The sequence below is a fragment of the Mus pahari genome, chromosome 12 (genome assembly GCF_900095145.1).
Source record: "Mus pahari chromosome 12, PAHARI_EIJ_v1.1, whole genome shotgun sequence".
Taxonomy (NCBI): domain Eukaryota; kingdom Metazoa; phylum Chordata; class Mammalia; order Rodentia; family Muridae; genus Mus; species Mus pahari.
The window spans coordinates 83708875-83726310 of NC_034601.1; the positions used below are offsets into that span (position 1 = coordinate 83708875).

General features: G+C 47.7%; 1 protein-coding gene across 2 annotated transcripts in view; it reads right to left on the reverse strand.

Annotated features, from left to right (window-relative positions):
• The window catches only part of Runx1 (RUNX family transcription factor 1), a 92429-nt gene extending 78465 nt beyond the window's left edge, over nt 1–13964 (reverse strand). Inside the window, exons 1-2 of one of the 2 annotated variants that reach the window (XM_029544766.1) lie at nt 12114–13964; nt 5708–5864 (exon numbers count right to left, since the gene is read on the reverse strand). In XM_029544766.1, the coding sequence (XP_029400626.1) occupies nt 5708–5864; nt 12114–12383 (427 nt within the window). In that variant the 5' untranslated portion in view covers nt 12384–13964. The remainder of the gene's footprint in view (nt 1–5707; nt 5865–12113) is intronic. The other variant, XM_029544765.1, reaches the window with a different exon arrangement.
• Between the last annotated feature and the right edge of the window lie 3472 nt (nt 13965–17436).

Below are 17436 nucleotides of genomic sequence, written 5' to 3' on the forward strand. Positions count from 1 at the left end.
AAGAAGAAGAAGAAGAAGAAGAAGAAGAAGAAGAAGAAGAAGAAGAAGAAGAAGAAGAAGAAGAAGAAGAAGAAGGAGAAGAAGAAGAAGAAGAGAAAGAGCTAGCAGGTTGATTTATTAGAACTAGACTCACTGAGTGGCTTGCTGGATCACTGTTTATGTCTATGTCGCTGTCAAACAGGAAGTTCTAAAAGTCATTCAACCATTATTCCTCTCACGGGCACTTTCTGATTGATAGTCTTCAGTCCTGACCAAAAAGGGCTGGCTCACTAAAGGAAAGCCTAGCTGCTGGGGAAGGGATGGAGGGAGGCTCTGTAGGAGGGCAGCTTCTGCCCCACACGGAAAAATCCTATTCATGCAAATAACCTCAGCCACAAAAAGCTATGTGACACCATGACTGGCACTTTGTAAAGCCCGCTGGGGTAGGGTGTGACACTACCGTTTCCATCAGGGACAGTGTCCAGCGGGCAGCTCCTGGTCTCTGCTGAGGCTCCGGCCACCCCATGCTTTAAGCTGGACAGGGAGAAGCTTGCTTGGGGAAAGTGTTGCTAACCCTTACTGTGGAATAAAGAGAAGGGAAACCTGATCCTTACAGGCAGATTCTGAGTCAGCGCCATCGGTTCTGGGGTGAAGCTTGTTGGCCTGCTATGGAAAGGAAGTGTTTGCTAGGACCAGCTGGGGCTTGTTCTCTGAGGGGCCCCAGCTTCCCTTAGTTTTGTTGGCTTTTGCTTAGTTTTTATTTTTGTTTTGTACCATTTTATCCTTGTTCGTCCGTAGTTAAAGCCGAAGAAAACAGATTTTACTACATGGGCCATTACAACCCGTGAGCCAGAAAACCAGACCCGTGAGCCAGAACCAACCCGTGAGCCAGAAAACCAGAAAGGAAAAGGAAGAAGAGTGGACATTGAATTTTAACACAGCGCACACCTTTTCCTTCTTCTTGGTCTCCCTAGGAGACCCAACAGTCAGTTTCTAGTGCTCACATGGACTGCTCTCCGAGAAACATCCCTGGGGCTTGCAGTTGGATTTCTTCTTCCTTTATGAATTTGTGATCAAATAAAGAATGATATGGATCCTATGATAACATCATGAGTCACTAAGACCAACTCTCTGGGAGAAGCAGCGCATCAAGGCGGCCCTCCCTGTTCGGAGCACCAGAACAGTTTATCCTTCCCGAAACGCATCTCCACCACAGCCTTCCGCTCAGCTGAGAGACGACATCCCACACTGTACCCCAAATCACATAAAAGGGGAATGGAAATGCTTAAAGAAACCGACACTACACAAATATGAAGGAGCCCAGACTGTGACAGGATAAATATTATGTCTGGGGGGGGGAGTTATGTGGGGAGGTGGGGTGGAGACATCGACAGGGAGAGTCCAGGAAGGAATTTCACTTCAGAAAAGCACAAACTGGGCAAGTTCTGAGCTGCCAGGACGTCAGCGTAAACAGCAGATTCCACTAAGAAATGCAACCTTTTCCTGGCAGGTGGCAGAACACTTGTCTTCTGGGGATGTGTCTGTCACTGCAGCCGGGACTGAATGTCACTGCAGCCGGGACTGACACTCACTAGGGAAGAGACTGCTCTGCCAGTGGTGGCTTCACCCCCATACAGATGATTACATCCAAGCATACACCTAGTGGTCCGCCGGATGCCTGCCCTGGTCTTTGAAATTGATATACCTTCCTAACCTCTACCAACCAGGCCCTGAGTCTAAAGATATCACTGCCATTCAGACAACAGAGGGGCACAGGAAAATGTCAACCTTGTGGATTCGCTTGCATATTTATTTTCTGGGTATGGGCTGTGTTTAAGACTTGGTGTTGAACTGACCCTCAGCAGTCCAAGACACGTTCCAGATTCGCTCATTTTAGTATCTGCATGTCCCAGGAAGATCCATAAACAATCCCGAAACTAAGCTGCACACAGAAATCTGGGCACGTGTGCATTTTCTTTGGACCTTGGGAAATCTTTGGGGGGATTTTCAGAATTATCTATGACAGCTTCCAGAGATTAAAAGAATCACAATCTTGGAACAAATGGGAATTGGCTCTGGTCTCCCTCCTTACATTTGCCACACGGTTATTGTCATATTTGATAGTTGCATGATCTGGTTCCCTGTGACAGGCATCATTAAAGCTAAGTTCACTGATGGATCAATTCTTCGGCAGCTGGTAAAATACTCCAGCAGGAAATGGGTGTTTGCAGATGTCACTGCCAAGGTTCCTTAAATGTTTGTCACCTCACACCCTAGCTCATGGGAGCAAGTTACAGACTGAGAAAAAGGCTCAGCTAATTGACCTCATGAAAGAGATCTCTTTCTGACCCTGAACTCGGAGATGACTGATAATGTCAGGCCCTGTGACTAAAGCACACATTGTTCTGGACAGCCACCTGAGTGCCCTCCTAATCTCTGGACTTCAGAGGGTCTCCCAAGATCCCCTCTGATTTTTACCCCACCCTAAAATCCCAACTGGGAGCAGCTATCTCTCCTTCCTTTGTAGAGCCACACAGATAATCAACAAGCAGATCGGGAATCAAAGGGAGAAACATTCCTATGAGGAGATACACCCAGAGAAGGTCTAAACGACTGGAGAGCAGGCGGAAGCCATGGTCATGGAGGAAGCTGGTGAGAGCTTCCTCTGCCTTCACCAGGTTTTCACAGGGGCCAGCAGGCAGCCAGGGCTTAGAAGCCAGACAGGCAGGTTTTCCCAGTCACAGGCCGAACCTGAGGTTAGAGCTGGGCATCAGCCAGCACCCAGACAGATCCATTTCTTGGAACAGAGAAAAACCCTTCCTTGGTTAACTGGCAGTTTCTGTGAGGGTCACAATCCCCAACATCTGGCATCTGGTAAAAAGAAGAAAGGGGTGCCCATTCATATCATCTCTACCCCTTATCCCACACTGTGTACCCAGGCCCGTTGGAGAAGCTGGCACTGACAGAAACCCAAACTGACCTTACAGAGTGTGGGTGAATGGAAGGCCAGAACCTTCTGGGCCAGTGTGTGGCCTCTGAGGGCATATTTTTAGGCACATTTTAAAAAATGAACAAATGAAATAGTCGGGTCTTAAGATCGCTCAAAAAAGCATGATGCAACTTTTAAAGGATAAGGTTCAGACAGGGAGATTAGGGCTAATTGTGAGAATTAGTGAGATTCATTTCTTCAGTTTCTAATGGGAAGCAAATCACAAGAGAGAGGGGGGGTGGGTGGGCTGGGCTGGGGAATATCCAGCAAGCTTTGATGGCATGAAAAAGCAAAGCAAAATCATATTTTGTGCCTACAAAGTGAAATTTTGAGATAAAACCATGTTTATTATACTGACAGCTCACTTGTCTTGGTATTGACATGAAAAATTGAAGCCGTAAAAACTCAACATTATATATAGAAACCATAACTGGGTCAAGTGGTCAATTAGTCCTTCTGAGTTTTAATCACTCGTTACCACGCATGAAGAGGAGAGCCTGCTCAAGTCAAATATAGTCCACTTTTTGGCATCTGATTAATTTTTTTTCATTCCAGGGTATGGGAAGACAGCCTGGCCATGGGTGCTGCTGTTTCCCTGGGAGTGGGGGGGTGGTTATGCAAACTCAAGTGCACACTGGCACGAATCAGGCAGCAAAATGCAAACACTCCACGCCTTGGGGAAACAGTCCGCCGTTCCTCAGGTAAACACCAGCACCTCTTAGTCACCCACTCAAAACAGAAATGGCCAAAGAGGGACAGGCGACCAGCACTCAGCACCACAAAGGTAGGTAGGCGTGCTACTTTCAAAACCCCACTCTGGATCATCATCAACTGGCTGCCACGGTCGTCACAAAGCCACCATGCGACTCCCTACGGGAAAATGTCACTGGAATAGGCCATCAAATCTTCTTCCAAACTTCCATAGCCAAACAAGGCAAAAAGACCCACGCAGACGCCTAGGAGTATGGGGACGCGTTGGCTGGCAACACAGCTAGTTCCTACGAACTAAGGTTAGAGCTAGGCAGGTGGGTGTGGGCCTGGCTATGGGGTCTTCCTTTCTTCTTGGCCTTCCACCCGCTTGGCCAGCGACTCATCTGAAACCTCCATGATAATTCCTAAACACACGCCTCCGAACCGTAATGTGAATTCCATTTGCTGAAAGGGCAGACTTTCAATATTCCAAGTGGACCCACTTAACGGCGCAGGCTCTCACAGGCCTTCGATAAGTGGGCAGACTCTTCTTTCAATCACCCTATTATTAGCACAGTGGCGCGAACACATATTTTCAATAACGTTATATGTTCTCTACATTTTTTTCTCCAGCTGTGCCGACATTCTGAAAATGCCCTGGGCGCTGTGACATCACTCTGAAAATGCCCTGGGCGCTGTGACGTCACTCTGAAAATGCCCTGGGCGCTGTGACGTCACTCTGAAAATGCCCTGGGCGCTGTGAAGTCACTCTGAAAATGCCCTGGGCGCTGTGAAGTCACTCTGAAAATGCCCTGGGCGCTGTGACATCACTCTGAAAATGCCCTGGGCGCTGTGAAGTCACTCTGAAAATGCCCTGGGCGTCTGGGGGCGGGGCGCAAACACGGAAGTGCAGGCTCACACTCTTAGCCTTCTCCTCTTTCTCACTGTGAACACGGAATTTCTACTGTTCCGAGCGCCTTCAGAACCAGTAGTAACGATCCCTTTGCTAGATATTTCCTGCCTGCTGCCAGTCTACCGGCTTTGTTTTGCTTGCTTGGTGCTGGGGATCAAACCTTACACATGCAAGCGGCTCTGCCGCTGATCTACGGACATGGCTAGCCCCTTCCTGTGTCTCCCCCTCTTCGAGAACTGATGGTATGACTTAGATATACATCATTTTGCTTTGATTAAGCTAGAGATACCATTTATGGTTAAGATCATTCAATTCTACACTACAAAGGTGAGGGTTTAAGCAAAGTCCCCTCGCTCCTAGACTCTCACTACCCGCTGACGTTTGAAAAATATGCCGTAGCTCCTTGAAGTGAAGAGAGAACACACTCCTCGGAGGATGACTGGAAAGCAGACAAGCCTACAGTGAGAGGAGCTTCCTCTTTCTACTCCAATAGTTTAATAACTGGTTAAAGGTGAGGCGTAATAACTGCATGTCCAGCTGGGCTAAGGAAATAATCCGGTCTCTCACATGAGCGGCATCTAAATGTTAAGTGAGCCTGGCTTCTCCCACCAAACCATAATAGGCTTCACAAAGAATGTATCATGAAGGTCACACTGTTCTCAGCTGTACCAATAAGAATCCATTTTTTTTTTAAATCCTAGGAATATAAGCTTGCTTAAAACCATATCAATAAGGGTTCCCCAAACATTATTGATGTGACCAACTGAAACCCTGTCGCATGTTTAAGGGAGCACAAGCACCATATGATAAAGGCTCATGGCTTTGATTATCCCATAGTGACCACCCATTATACAATCTCAGTCCTCATTCTGGGGGGTTCGCTCACTTATCTCAGTTTAGGAAAATGGTAGAATGTTTTATTGAATTTCACAATTCACATATTACATGCTGTGCATTCCAAGTCAGTTGTAAGCCAGTTTACTCATCAAAACATGATAATATCCAGTTGGTAGGTATTAACTTTCAAATAAACAATATCTTAAATAAATATCATTATGCCGCATCAATAATAAGAAATGGCTACTAGTTGGAAAACCCGAGTTCGAATTTCACGCCCATCCATGACAGATACGCACCTCTACCACTCCGCCCGACAAACCTGAGGTCGTTGAATCTTGCCACCTGGTTCTTCATGGCCGCGGTAGCATTTCTCAGCTCTGCCGAGTAGTTTTCATCGTTGCCTGCCATGACGGTGACAAGAGTGCCATCTGGGACGTCCCCCAGTGCCACCACCTAGACATCAACCAAGGGACAAATGCAGATGTCAGTGCTGTCACAGGCACCTGGCTGTGTCATTTGTCTGGCAATTGCTCTGATGTTAAACTTAGTGTTTAATGGTGACACTTTCTAGTTTTTAGAAGAGCTATCCTAACGTGAGCATCGCGACAGAAATGGCTTGCTGTGAGTTCTGAGATGCAGAGATGGGTGTGGGTTTTCAAATAAGGAAGGCATAGAGATTAAAGGAGAAAAGCCACAGAAGGTCACAGGACACAGTGGGAACAAGACAAACAGGGACAGGGACTCTGAAAAGCTACCTTTTCTCATCGGTACAGTTATCTCTTAAGACCTCATATTCGAAAGACAGAAAGTCTTGTGTTTGTAGATTTATGATCTAATCCACTTTTAAAAGAGATTTATCTTAGTATTTTGAATTAAGTGTATGTGGGTGGGCATTTTCTTGAGAGCAGGCCATGAAGGCCAGAGGAGCTGGGACTGGAGTTGTAGGCAGATGTGAGCCACCTGACATAGGTTCTGGGAATCAGAACCATCTCTCTGGCCCCACCTTGTACTTGCCTCGGCCCCTTGGTGCACCTAAAGAAACATGGACAAAAGTATTTAAATTTAGTTCTACTCTGAATTTGCTACTGTTTTTTGTTTTGTTTTTGTTTTTGTTTTTGTTTGAGGCAAGGTCTCAGATAGCCCAGGCTGTCCCCATGCTCACTGTATGACAGAGAGTGATCTTGAACCCCCAATCTTTCTCTCCCTACCCTGCTAGTGCTGGGGTTACGGGTGTGTGTGCCACCCAGCGCACAGCTTCCAAGGATGATCTGGAAATACTTAAACTGTCCCTTTGCAGCTAATCGCGGGCACCTCTTCCTGCTGCTCTTGGACACTCACCAGCAGTGTGAGTGCTGCACCCAAGGAGAACAACCAGAAATGGGCCACTTCTTTATTATTAATTACAAAAGGGGTGACCTCAGGTAACAACGGGTGCTCCAATTCAATCATTCTCCTCAAACCAAAGGTGGAGCCAGACTGCAGTTTTACATCTGTATTAACTGTGTTCTGAGGGATTCTGTTATTGTCATTGAGAAGGTAAGGGCTTATTATATTTGGAAGACAACTTGTAGATAAGCTTACTTTATATCCAGAAAACCAAAAAGTAGCAATTTCAGATTAAAATACTCTGAAGCACACGCCTTGAAAGTGTTTCACAAAACATTACCCACTGCTTGGCTGCCATTTGATCCTTTTTGTTTTGTTTTAGAGAGCTATGGTTTCACAATCGAGCCTAGAATAGCCTTGAACTCCCAGTCCTCCTGTCTTAGCCTTCGAGGTCAGGATTTACAGGTGTGCACCACCAAGCCTGGCGTCCTTGGACTTCAGCTAAGTTTGTCAGTTTTGACTAGATTTGGTTATGTTTGCCTTGTTCCATATTCAAAGAGGCCACAGGGTTTCAAATCGCCATGTCCTGAGAGTTCAGTTTGTTCCCACCACTCCAGACACATGCCATCAGTCTGCGGTGAGATGTCAGTTATTTATCTCAGTTGCGTGATCATCCTCGGGCAGGTTTTCCTGGGTTGGCAGCGGGAGCATCTCCTCCTCTACTGCCACTTGGTTTTTCTCAGTTTTTGTACACTGGCTACTGCACAATCTATTAGAGGGATATTTCTCATTCCGTATGAAATAACTCCACTGCAGAATTGCTAATCTGGTATCAAGGTCCAGTCTCTCTGCTCGCCATCCTTACTGGGTGCTTAGTCATGTCGCCTTCCTGTGTCCGATGTCCTGCAGATGGCTATCTGGGCGATTTTATTCATTGTGGCTGTTCCATCTCCTGTGTTCTAAAGAACCTATGTGAGGAAATTGCCCCAGCTACCCTGAGAAACGGACAGAGGGGACCCCCAGGACATCACCAGGATACTCTGCTCTCTAGGACTGGGTATGTATCTTGCCATCTCTTTAATTTTTATCTGTTTTCACTCACTTGCTTTGTGAAAAGAGGACTCCTCGGCCCCTTGCCTCTGCTTTTAACCCTTTCATGTCAACTGTTGGACATGTTTTCTACAAAGGAGATTTTAAAACGCTTATTCTCCAAGCAATCTGTAATTAGATGTTTCTATCCCACCACAAATGTTTGATGGCCTTTAATTAGGAGTCGTAATATGACAACTCTTTTGTTTCAAAGAACATCATTGAAATAAATCTCCCTGCTAGGTTAATTGATCATTATTATCTTTTCTTTCTACTCCTACAAAATGTTACTCCTGTAAATCCTGTTTTCAGTCTATTTTCTTCCCCATCTCTCTCGTCAATGTTTTCATTTCCCCCTGCACAGTTCGCTCACAATGATGAAATGCCCTCTGTGAAAATGTTTTACTTCCTTGCCTTCATCTCGCCGTGGAGACCTAGGCCTTTCCAGTTCATCTCAACACCCACTGGGCACCCAGAGCACTGAATTGATAGCCGGGCTTCCAATCTGAATGCCTGACTGTTGGGGCCCATATCTCCTAAGAGGCTAAAATGAATACATTCTGTTCCATAGCGCCCAAAGTCACACCAAGTCATGAACTCCCACTGTGCCCCACTGTGCCTCAGTTTACCACTGTTGCTCCAGTGATACCTCATTACCAAGAGGTCAAACCCAGAAGGCCACCTCATCTACAGCATGAGAGGACTATGGTGGCCAAGAAAAAGCTTGTTCATGTTGGAATTCAAAAGTCTAAAAATTAGGAGTATAAATTGCATCACTTCCATTTCTAAAGGAATCGGGAAGGGGGCATCCAGGAGCTTGGTTACCACTTCTTGGGGTTTTTGATTTATCTCCAAAGAGTTTTGATGGAGAAGGGAAGGAGACAAAATTAAATCTAGGGACATTTAACTCTGTACTTAAGTCGATGACGGGCACACTTAGGCTGGCTTATTAGTATTGTTGTTGTTTTATTTAAAGCTAAGATGTCTTCCAGTTTGATATAGATTTTTGTTACTGAGAGATGATATAAAAAGAATGAAAAGAAATCAAACTTCAACAGAAATACAAAGCAGCGTCTGCAGCAAGAAGCAATAAACAATAGGTAAGGCAGGAGAAACACTGCCATGCAGCACAGACCAAACAGACAAGAAGGGGCTTGCTGGCCAAAGATAGCTCATGTTTTGTTGCACTTCTCTGTTCTTCAAGTATCAGGAAGCTGGGCCAAATATCAGCTCAGAGGACTTCCCAGCACTGCTCCTGGCTAGCCTAGTCTTAGTTTGAAACTGGCATTTTCCAACAATTTTAGAGGTTGAAATTAAAAGTAACAACTTATTTACTGCAAATTCTCTAATCTTCCAGAGTTTCAAAGAGGCCCTGGAGTGGAACGTAGAATTTATCTGAGATGACATTTAATGCATAGCTAGGGACCATGGTCTTCCTGCCAGAATATTCTATCTATCTATCTATCTATCTATCTATCTATCTATCTATCTATCTATCTATCTATTTATTTTATGAAAGCATATTCCATCAGCACCCATGGTCTTTGAACTTCCCTGCTGAAGGTATGTTTATATTTTTGTGCTCTGGTGTACCAGGGGCTAAACAAATTCTTCTATTACAGTATTACAAAATCTACTGCAAGTCACCTAGACAACTTTGTAGGCGGTATCTGCAAATACTGCATAGTATGTAGCAGATTTCCCAATTTCTCCACAGTGAAATTAAGTGTTTCTTCTATGCTAAGATAAAGAATCTATAGGTGGAAAGGGGGGGGGGGGAAGGGAGGACTAATTAGCATAATTTTAATCAATTTTCAAGGGAATTCATGATTTTAAATCTCCTGATAATTCTGAAGATTAAAGCGGAGGACTTAACACGATTTCCAGAAGATTCCGGGAGATGCTCTTCCACAAGTGATCTGAACAGGGTTTCACATCATCTGATTTTTATCTGGGGGAGGGCGGTGGTGGTGGTGGGGAATAGGATAATTCCTGCAGGATTAACCCCTAAAGAGATTCCTAAATCTTAATTTAAATGTAAGTGTAAAGAAACATTTTTGGTAGAAACTGCTTCCCGTGTTTGGTAGGTGCACAGAGGGGCCAGGGGCCCATAGAAAATACAGCAAGGGTGATGGTCTGTTTCCAAGTCCAGCTTCCGCTTAAACCCAGCCTTTAAATCTCCTTTCCCTCTGCAAATTCTATCTACTGACTGGGGTCAGTGGCGGTGCCCAGCTTCTTGAAGCAGCCTTACCTCTGTGGGACAGCATAGGTGGTGACAGATATTAATCCAGAGGTCTGATTTTTCAACTTCCCTGTCCACCATGACCTTTGTCATGGCTATTGGCTGTCACTCAGGGAAACACACTGAGGTTTTTCCAAAATCATTTGTAAAAGGGAATCTTTACGGCAGTGATTATTTTTGTTGAAAGGAATTTTTTTCGTGACTTGTAAAGGCAATATGTATGGACTTTAATTCTTTCGAAAGAAAAATAAACATTTCCATGTGGCAGCTCAAGACTGTATCATGCCAACTCCTGAAGACCATTTTAAAAACCAATTATTTAGTGTCTCGATAAACTGGGATTCCCTGGCAGAATAATAATAATAAGAACAACAACTACCACCACAACCACCACCACAACAAAGCTCAGAAAAGACCCAATTTCTTCCCCAAGGAAGCCACAGTCCCTTTAGCTAGGCTCGCAGGGAAACCTACCTCAACTGGTCCTTTAGTTGACAACAAGCCTGACTTCTCTCTATTCTCTGAAAGTGACCCCGGGGCTCAGCCCAGTTAGGTCCCTCTCAGGGTAAACAGAAGACAACACCAGCTAAATTTGTTTTTCTAAAGAAACTGGGACTGATTCCTTAATAATTGGAAGGGAAGGAAAAACCTAACGCCTGGCTCCCCTTCAGACTCTCAACCCCACCTCTACCCCTTTAAAAAAAGTTGCTTTCACAACAGTGGTAAAGCAATTCTATAGACAGAGTCGGTAGCAAATTCTACTTCTGTGATTTTTTTTAAAAATATGGACGGTCTTTTTAGCACAAAAAAAGGGAACCCGGACAGCACTTTTCAAAAAGTGAGCGTTATTCATTGTAATTAGATCAAGATCCAGCTGAGGCCTGGAACTATGAAAAGCTTAAATTAAATTAATCTCCCTCCTAAATGAGACAATTATTCAGCTAAATTGAAAAAAAAAAAAAAAAAAAAAAAGAGCAGCTTCACTTTCCAGCTTGGGTCCCCACCTTCATTAGCCTTTTAAAACAACACAACTTGACAAGTGTCTTTTTGCTTTCAGCTGTACCTTTTAAAACCCACCACCGGAGAAGACCAAAGAAGAGAATCTAAATTCCTCCAGCTCCCTGCCAGAGTTGTAGGGTGGTTCTTTCTTTCTTTCTTTTTTAAAAAACCGCCCGAGGTTGTTTATATATAGCTTCTGAAGGCCAAGTTTTAGAGGCAACTCAAAGCTAGGGCAAGATCAGGGTGAAAAGCGACCAGACAGATGTGAGCATGAAGTTGCCGGGCTACAAGGCCCCCTCCTCAAACGGAAAAGCTGATGGATTGGACCTTTTCAGGTGTCGGAAGACATCTCGTCACCTTTCTTGCCTGGGGCTTAATTTAGGTGAGCCAGCGGATAATATTCTGGAGGTTTCCAGAAAAAGCAACAGGATTCACTACTTGCGGCTTCTGGCAGAAGCAGGCTACAGGCTTGAAAAACTCCTCTGGACTTTGGCAAACTTAACTATGCCTGCCGTGGACTTTGGACACGCTGAATCCTATAGGGCGATTAAAAAAAAAAAAAGCGGCAGCGGGTGGGATCCCTGGCTGTTTCCCTTGGTTTACTTTTTACTGACCTGAAGGTAGTAAAGCATCTCTTATTTTATTTCCTGATGCTTTCATTTGAGAGATACAAAACGGTCTGGGTGTCCATCCAAAGGTTCGGGGAACCTGGCCCGCTCCAAAGTTCTAACTTTTTCTATTTCATAGCAAAGATAAGGAAGGCTCTTGATAGATGTTCTGGGATTATCCTGATTTTATTTTTTTAAAACTCCCTCTTGGATACCTCTGAGGCTGGCTAAAGTGGGTCCCTCCCGAGGGTCGCCACGGTAACGCAGCATCCCCCCCCCCATTCCAAACTCAGTGAGAAGGACCAGAGGCTTCTACTACAGGTAGCACCCTTCTCTAGAAGCCGCCTTAGCCTCTGCCCCCTAGGCTCACTTTTTAACGCACTGGCCATCGGCTGACCTCCACCTGCTCCTCCCGCCACCCTCTCCAGGCAGGAGTACCTTGAAAGCGATGGGCAGGGTCTTGTTGCAGCGCCAGTGAGTGGGCAGCACGGAGCAGAGGAAGTTGGGGCTGTCGGTGCGCACTAGCTCGCCGGGGTGGTCAGCTAGTACCTCCACCATGCTGCGGTCGCCGCTCCTCAGCTTGCTGGCCAGGGCGGCGCCGCCATCCGGGGCGCCCAGCGGCAGCGCCTCGCTCATCTTGCCGGGGCTCAGCGCGGTGGAAGGCGGCGTGAAGCGGCGGCTCGTGCTGGCATCTACGGGGATACGCATCACAACAAGCCGATTGAGTAAGAACCCTGAAAACAGCTCCTACTAGACGGCGACAGGGGCTCGGATCTTCTGCAAGCTGCTCCCGGGAGACCAACATACAAGTTCAGGAGCCTTTATTACTACCGGAGGGTTGTGGGGGTAGGAGACTAAATTACCATCAGTCCCGGACTGAGATCTAGTTACACGGATTGGCCTCACACCCAAGCAGCGTTAGCAACGGGCCGCTTAGTGCGTTAAAAAGTGGGCAACCAGAATTCAAAGTCAAATGCTCAAAGCCTCGCTTTGAGAGTTGAAGTTCAGTCTTTGGCTATTACAAACGGTCCCGGAGGCAAAATTCCCGTACACGTCCTAAAATATTTATGCGCAGAACAACAACAACAAAAAAAAAATGACCAGCAAAAACTAGATTTGGAAGTTCCAGCAGTTAGTTGCCTGTCAGTTTGTTTTTCTTTCTTGCGGGTCAGTTTTGTTTAGAGTCTCAACAAAATACAAAACTTAGGAGTGTCTTCCATACAGAGCGCCCCTCTTACCATGAAAAACTCACTTTGTTTCTCAAAAGCAAGAGCCTCAACTTTAAAAGATTGTGCTACTAATGTATGTGCTCATATATATATATATATATAAATATATACATATGATCTACTTCATAAAATATTTACAATACAATCTGTAGAGAATTTAAACACAACAGAAATCCATTAATGTTTGCTGCAGGTTTTTTTTTTTTTTTAAGTAGCCTTGAAAATCAGCTTCAGTAGTTGGAAGGCTGGGATAGGATCACTTGTCATTATTCTCTCAATAAACTGGCCAAATAAATGGTCAGTGCTTTACAAAGATCTGTAGCTAATCTTTAAAAAAAAATCAAACTCGATGACACTCAGGGTATAGCTTCCCACAGCTGAGGACTCTGGTTTAGGAACGCTGGTTAAGTTTGTGGCTGATCCTGTGGTTTGGTGGGAGTTGAGCCGCAGTTGGGTCACACACACAGGCAGACAGGCACTCTTCGGAAGTCAGCCACTGTCTACATTGGTTGAGTGAGTCAGCCCAGACTCTGGCAAGATGATCTTCCTCCAACGTCGCCCGGCGCTGGCTGGTTTTCTGCTGGGGCGCACAAATACCCACGAGCGAGCACCGTGTAACCGCAGCAGGTGGAGCGGGCCTGGGAGGAGGCACCGTAGACCAGTAAGCTCGAGTTACACACGCTCACTCCCACGCACCCTGCCACGCACTCGCAACTTCACCGCTCGCTCGCCTGGAACTCCGGAACACTTTCTCCCGCAGTTGTCAAAAGAAACAGTCGGAGAAAAGTTCACAGCCTAGAAGTTGAAACATCCAAAGCCTAGAAGCCGGTTCATTCAAAAGTGAGAAAGAAAAAAATAAAAAAAATAAAAATAAAAAGGAAAGGAAAGGAAAACAAGAAGGTCCAACGCAGATCTAGGAAGAGCCGCAAAGGGTGACTTTCTTGCGTCTCCGGGAGCTCAGGATGGAAGTGCCAGGCGCGGGGCCGGGCAGCTTGGTGCCCTGGCTGGGTCCGGCCGCGGGGCGCCCGTCCTGCCCGCGCCCGCTGGCTCTATGAATGAGAGTGCCTGGAAATGAACGTGCTTTTACTGTAAGCCCGACCCGAGGAATTCCATTCCCTCAGCTCGTTTGCATAGAGGAGACCGACGGCCAATCACAGACCTTTCCGGTATCAGCCTGGGCGCGGCCGGCTGCCGCGCTCCTGGAATTGGCCCGCGCGCCCCCGCGCGCTACTGTACGCTGCCGGGCCGGGACTCGGTGGCAGCCCCTACCGCCCCCAGCTCCCGCACCCACGCCGACCCCCGCACACACAGGCACACGCTGCCATGTTTGCCCGAAGCCAGGCCCAGGTTCAGACCCCACGCCAGGCAGCCACGCGCGGTGCTGCACTCGCCCTGGGTGGGTTTGCCGGGCGCAGCGGCGCCACGGGTGGCCTCGGTCCTGGAGACCCCGAAACAGGAATCGAGAGGCCGGTCGGGCTTGGGGACCAAGAGCTGCTTCCGGAGAAGCCCTGGGCCTGGAGATCAGCGGGAGGGAGACGCCCTGTGCGCCCTGGACACATAACTGCCACCGCGAGGCTTCGGGGACCCGGGCTGGCATCCGGGAATGGTCCTGGGAGGACAGGGTGGGATTCGGCCGCAAGAGGGTTGGAGGGCTGATGGCCGGGTCGGGGAAGCTCTGAGCGCCTCCCTGGGCCAGGCTAGCAGCTGAGGCGAAGTGGCACCGAGTCATTTAAACAAGGCCAGTCGCTGCTCCGCTGCAGAAGTTTTGTGTTTTAAGCATCCTCTCCTTCGCAGAGTTGCTTTATTTAGTGTCTTTTCTCTGCGGCTGGGCTGCGGCTTGATTACGCAGCGCGCCGCGTTCTGAGTGTGCGCAGCGACTGGAGAGGAGATAGTTTTCTAACCAAGGCCTCAAAGAACTCTAGACTACAAAAAAGTTGAAAGCATCGGGGGGCCCAGGCCACCCCGAACTCCTGAGCGCGAATCCACCCTCCAGCCCCGGGGGGAGGCCGGAGCTCTCCTTCAGGCACCGAACCCACTCCGCTTGAGCAATGTAGGGGCACCTCCCCCACGTTGTTCGTCCCCGCGGCGCCGAAGGCATTTTCGCCTAAGAGCTTTAAGGGTCTCCTTCCTGCTTGGCGCGCGGCCGGCTACGGCCAGCTACTGTCCCCAGTCAGAGCAGCTGGCCTGTACTCTGGGGTCCCTTACTTCTCTTGGGCCTTGCTTCCTCCGGAACTTCTCACTACCCACTCCATGGAGCCCGCTACTGTCCACATATTGACCGAACCCCTCCACTTTCATCTGTGCTCGGGTCTCTGGCTGGTACCCGCGTGTGTCTTCCTTCCACACGCATCTGCGCAGCCTGGGTTCAGTGGAAGAGGAAGAAGCTGCGGAGGTCCCGGCACGGAGGCCTTGTCTGAAGTTTGGGGTGGCTTCTCTTGCCCCAGGCGGGTAGGAGCTGGCGGCTTGGAGCATCGGGCAGGCCTTTCACGATCATGTCGGGGCTCAAGGTGGACGCCAGGGGGCAGCAGCGGCCCTCGTTAGGCGTCCTGGGAAGCCGAACTGGGCACTGGGCACGCCCCGATGGCGCGAGGATCAGTCTCACCTGGAGATCCTTAGGGTTGATCTTGTGAGTTTGGGTACAAACATTAGGAAGTGGCCACCAGAATCCACCTGAGCGCCCCCGTCTCTCAGAGGTGGTAGCCGGTCCAACTTGCACGGGAATCCCCCGGCTAGTGGGTCTCTACTGTCCTGATCAACCAAAATTAGGGTCTTATCTCTTCTCAAAGCCTCTTTGCCTGGGCTCCGCCTTATGCTAGCTCAGGACCATGAGTTCCTCAGGTGTCCAGAGATCGTCAGCGAAGGCTCAAGTTCTCCAGACTTCTGAATTTTCCTCCTTCAACACTAAGATCGTGCCAGCAGGACAAAGCTCAGTGCTCCCCTGGCGTTTGGAGGGATCCGGAGATTTGGGAAGAATTTTTTTCCTTGCTTTTCTTTTAAAACAAATCTCAGAAGAAGTCCCATTTCAGGGGTCGACTCCCTAAATGTTCCCTGACACCCCTCTCCCGCCCCCTTACTTGAGTGATATTAGCTAGACATAGCAGTCACCATCTGGCAGCCTGAGCTCCCCCCGCCAGAGCCACAGCTTCCTAGTGCGCCCAGGTTCTGGTGTGCCGGCTTTACTGGAGAGTTCATGGCCAGTGGGAGCTAGACTCCCTCAAATAGCTAGCTAGACTCCCCTCAAATGCATTTTCTAAGCAGCCGACTTCAGATCTAGTGCTCCTGGAGCCACAGTCAAGCACACCCACAGGGACCCACCGAGACAGGGCTGAATCAGATCAGTATGGCAGAGACAACGCTCGACTTTGACTCCAGGGAAAGGGGTGTCTCTCCTGCCCTTCAAACGATTAAAGGAAGCACATTGGGGTCAGACCTCAAACCCTGCCTGGAGTTTAGTGTTATCTGTCTGGAAGAAGCCTAGGAAAGACAGTTACAGGAACACACGCACCAAGTTTGGCTTTCAAGGTCCGCACCTTGAGCGCTGGTCAGCTGAGTTACTAAGTTCGAAGCCCGATGATGATAAAACAACGAAAAGCTGAAAAAATCCGGCCTCGGGGGTATCCCTGGATCTGTGTGGATTGTCACTGAGCCACTTGACACGCACTTGAAAAGCTCAGACTAACAAAACCATCGCCCTTCTTTGCTGCAGAATAGCAAAGAGTAAGCGCGCAGCCGGGACTCAACTGAGGGGCACCATGAGCACACAGTCCTTGTGGCTCTGGACAGAGTTCATGCAAGTCCTGAAGCCGGAGAGGGAAATGGGGAATTCCTTCCCACCCAGAATGCGCATTTCAGCGTCAGTGAACACTCCCGCTCTTGCCTCACCAAGAGCTAAAGGAAAGGTTTACAACTTTCACTTCCAGGCTTCCCCCAGAGTGACACTAAAATTTACATGATTAAAAAAGAGAGAGAGAGAGAGAGAAAAAAAAACTGTAAGGCAAAGATTTGTTTAAGCTGCTACTGTGTGGCAAATTTGTTGCTGGGAAGTTTAAAAGTGAGCAAGACAGGATTTGAACTTTCTACCATGAACTTAAAAAGTAGTGTTTGGTTCAGCAAGAGGCAGGGAACCATTTCAATGGAGGACAGAGCAGTTTATTGACTTATTCTTCTACATCCTTACGAGACTGGCTAACTGTTAAGTGGTCTCAGAAAACTGAAGGTTTTGTGTGCTTGTTCTATGAAATCATCTCCAAAATAAAATGTATATAATAGTTCTCTTAAATCAAAATTACCCCTCCAATATAAGACTCTACTATCTAAATCAGATTCTAAGCATGTAATAGTTTTAAAGTTATTTCTTCCTCCTCCTCCTCCCCCTCTCCTCCTCCTCCTCCTCTTCCTCCTCCTCTTCCTTCTCCTCCTTCTCTTCCTTCTCCTCTTCTCTCCTCCTCTCCCTCCTGTTCCTCTCCCTCCTCCTCCTGCTCCACCCCCTCTTCTCTCCTCCTCCTCCTCCTCTTCCTCCTCCTCCTCCTTCT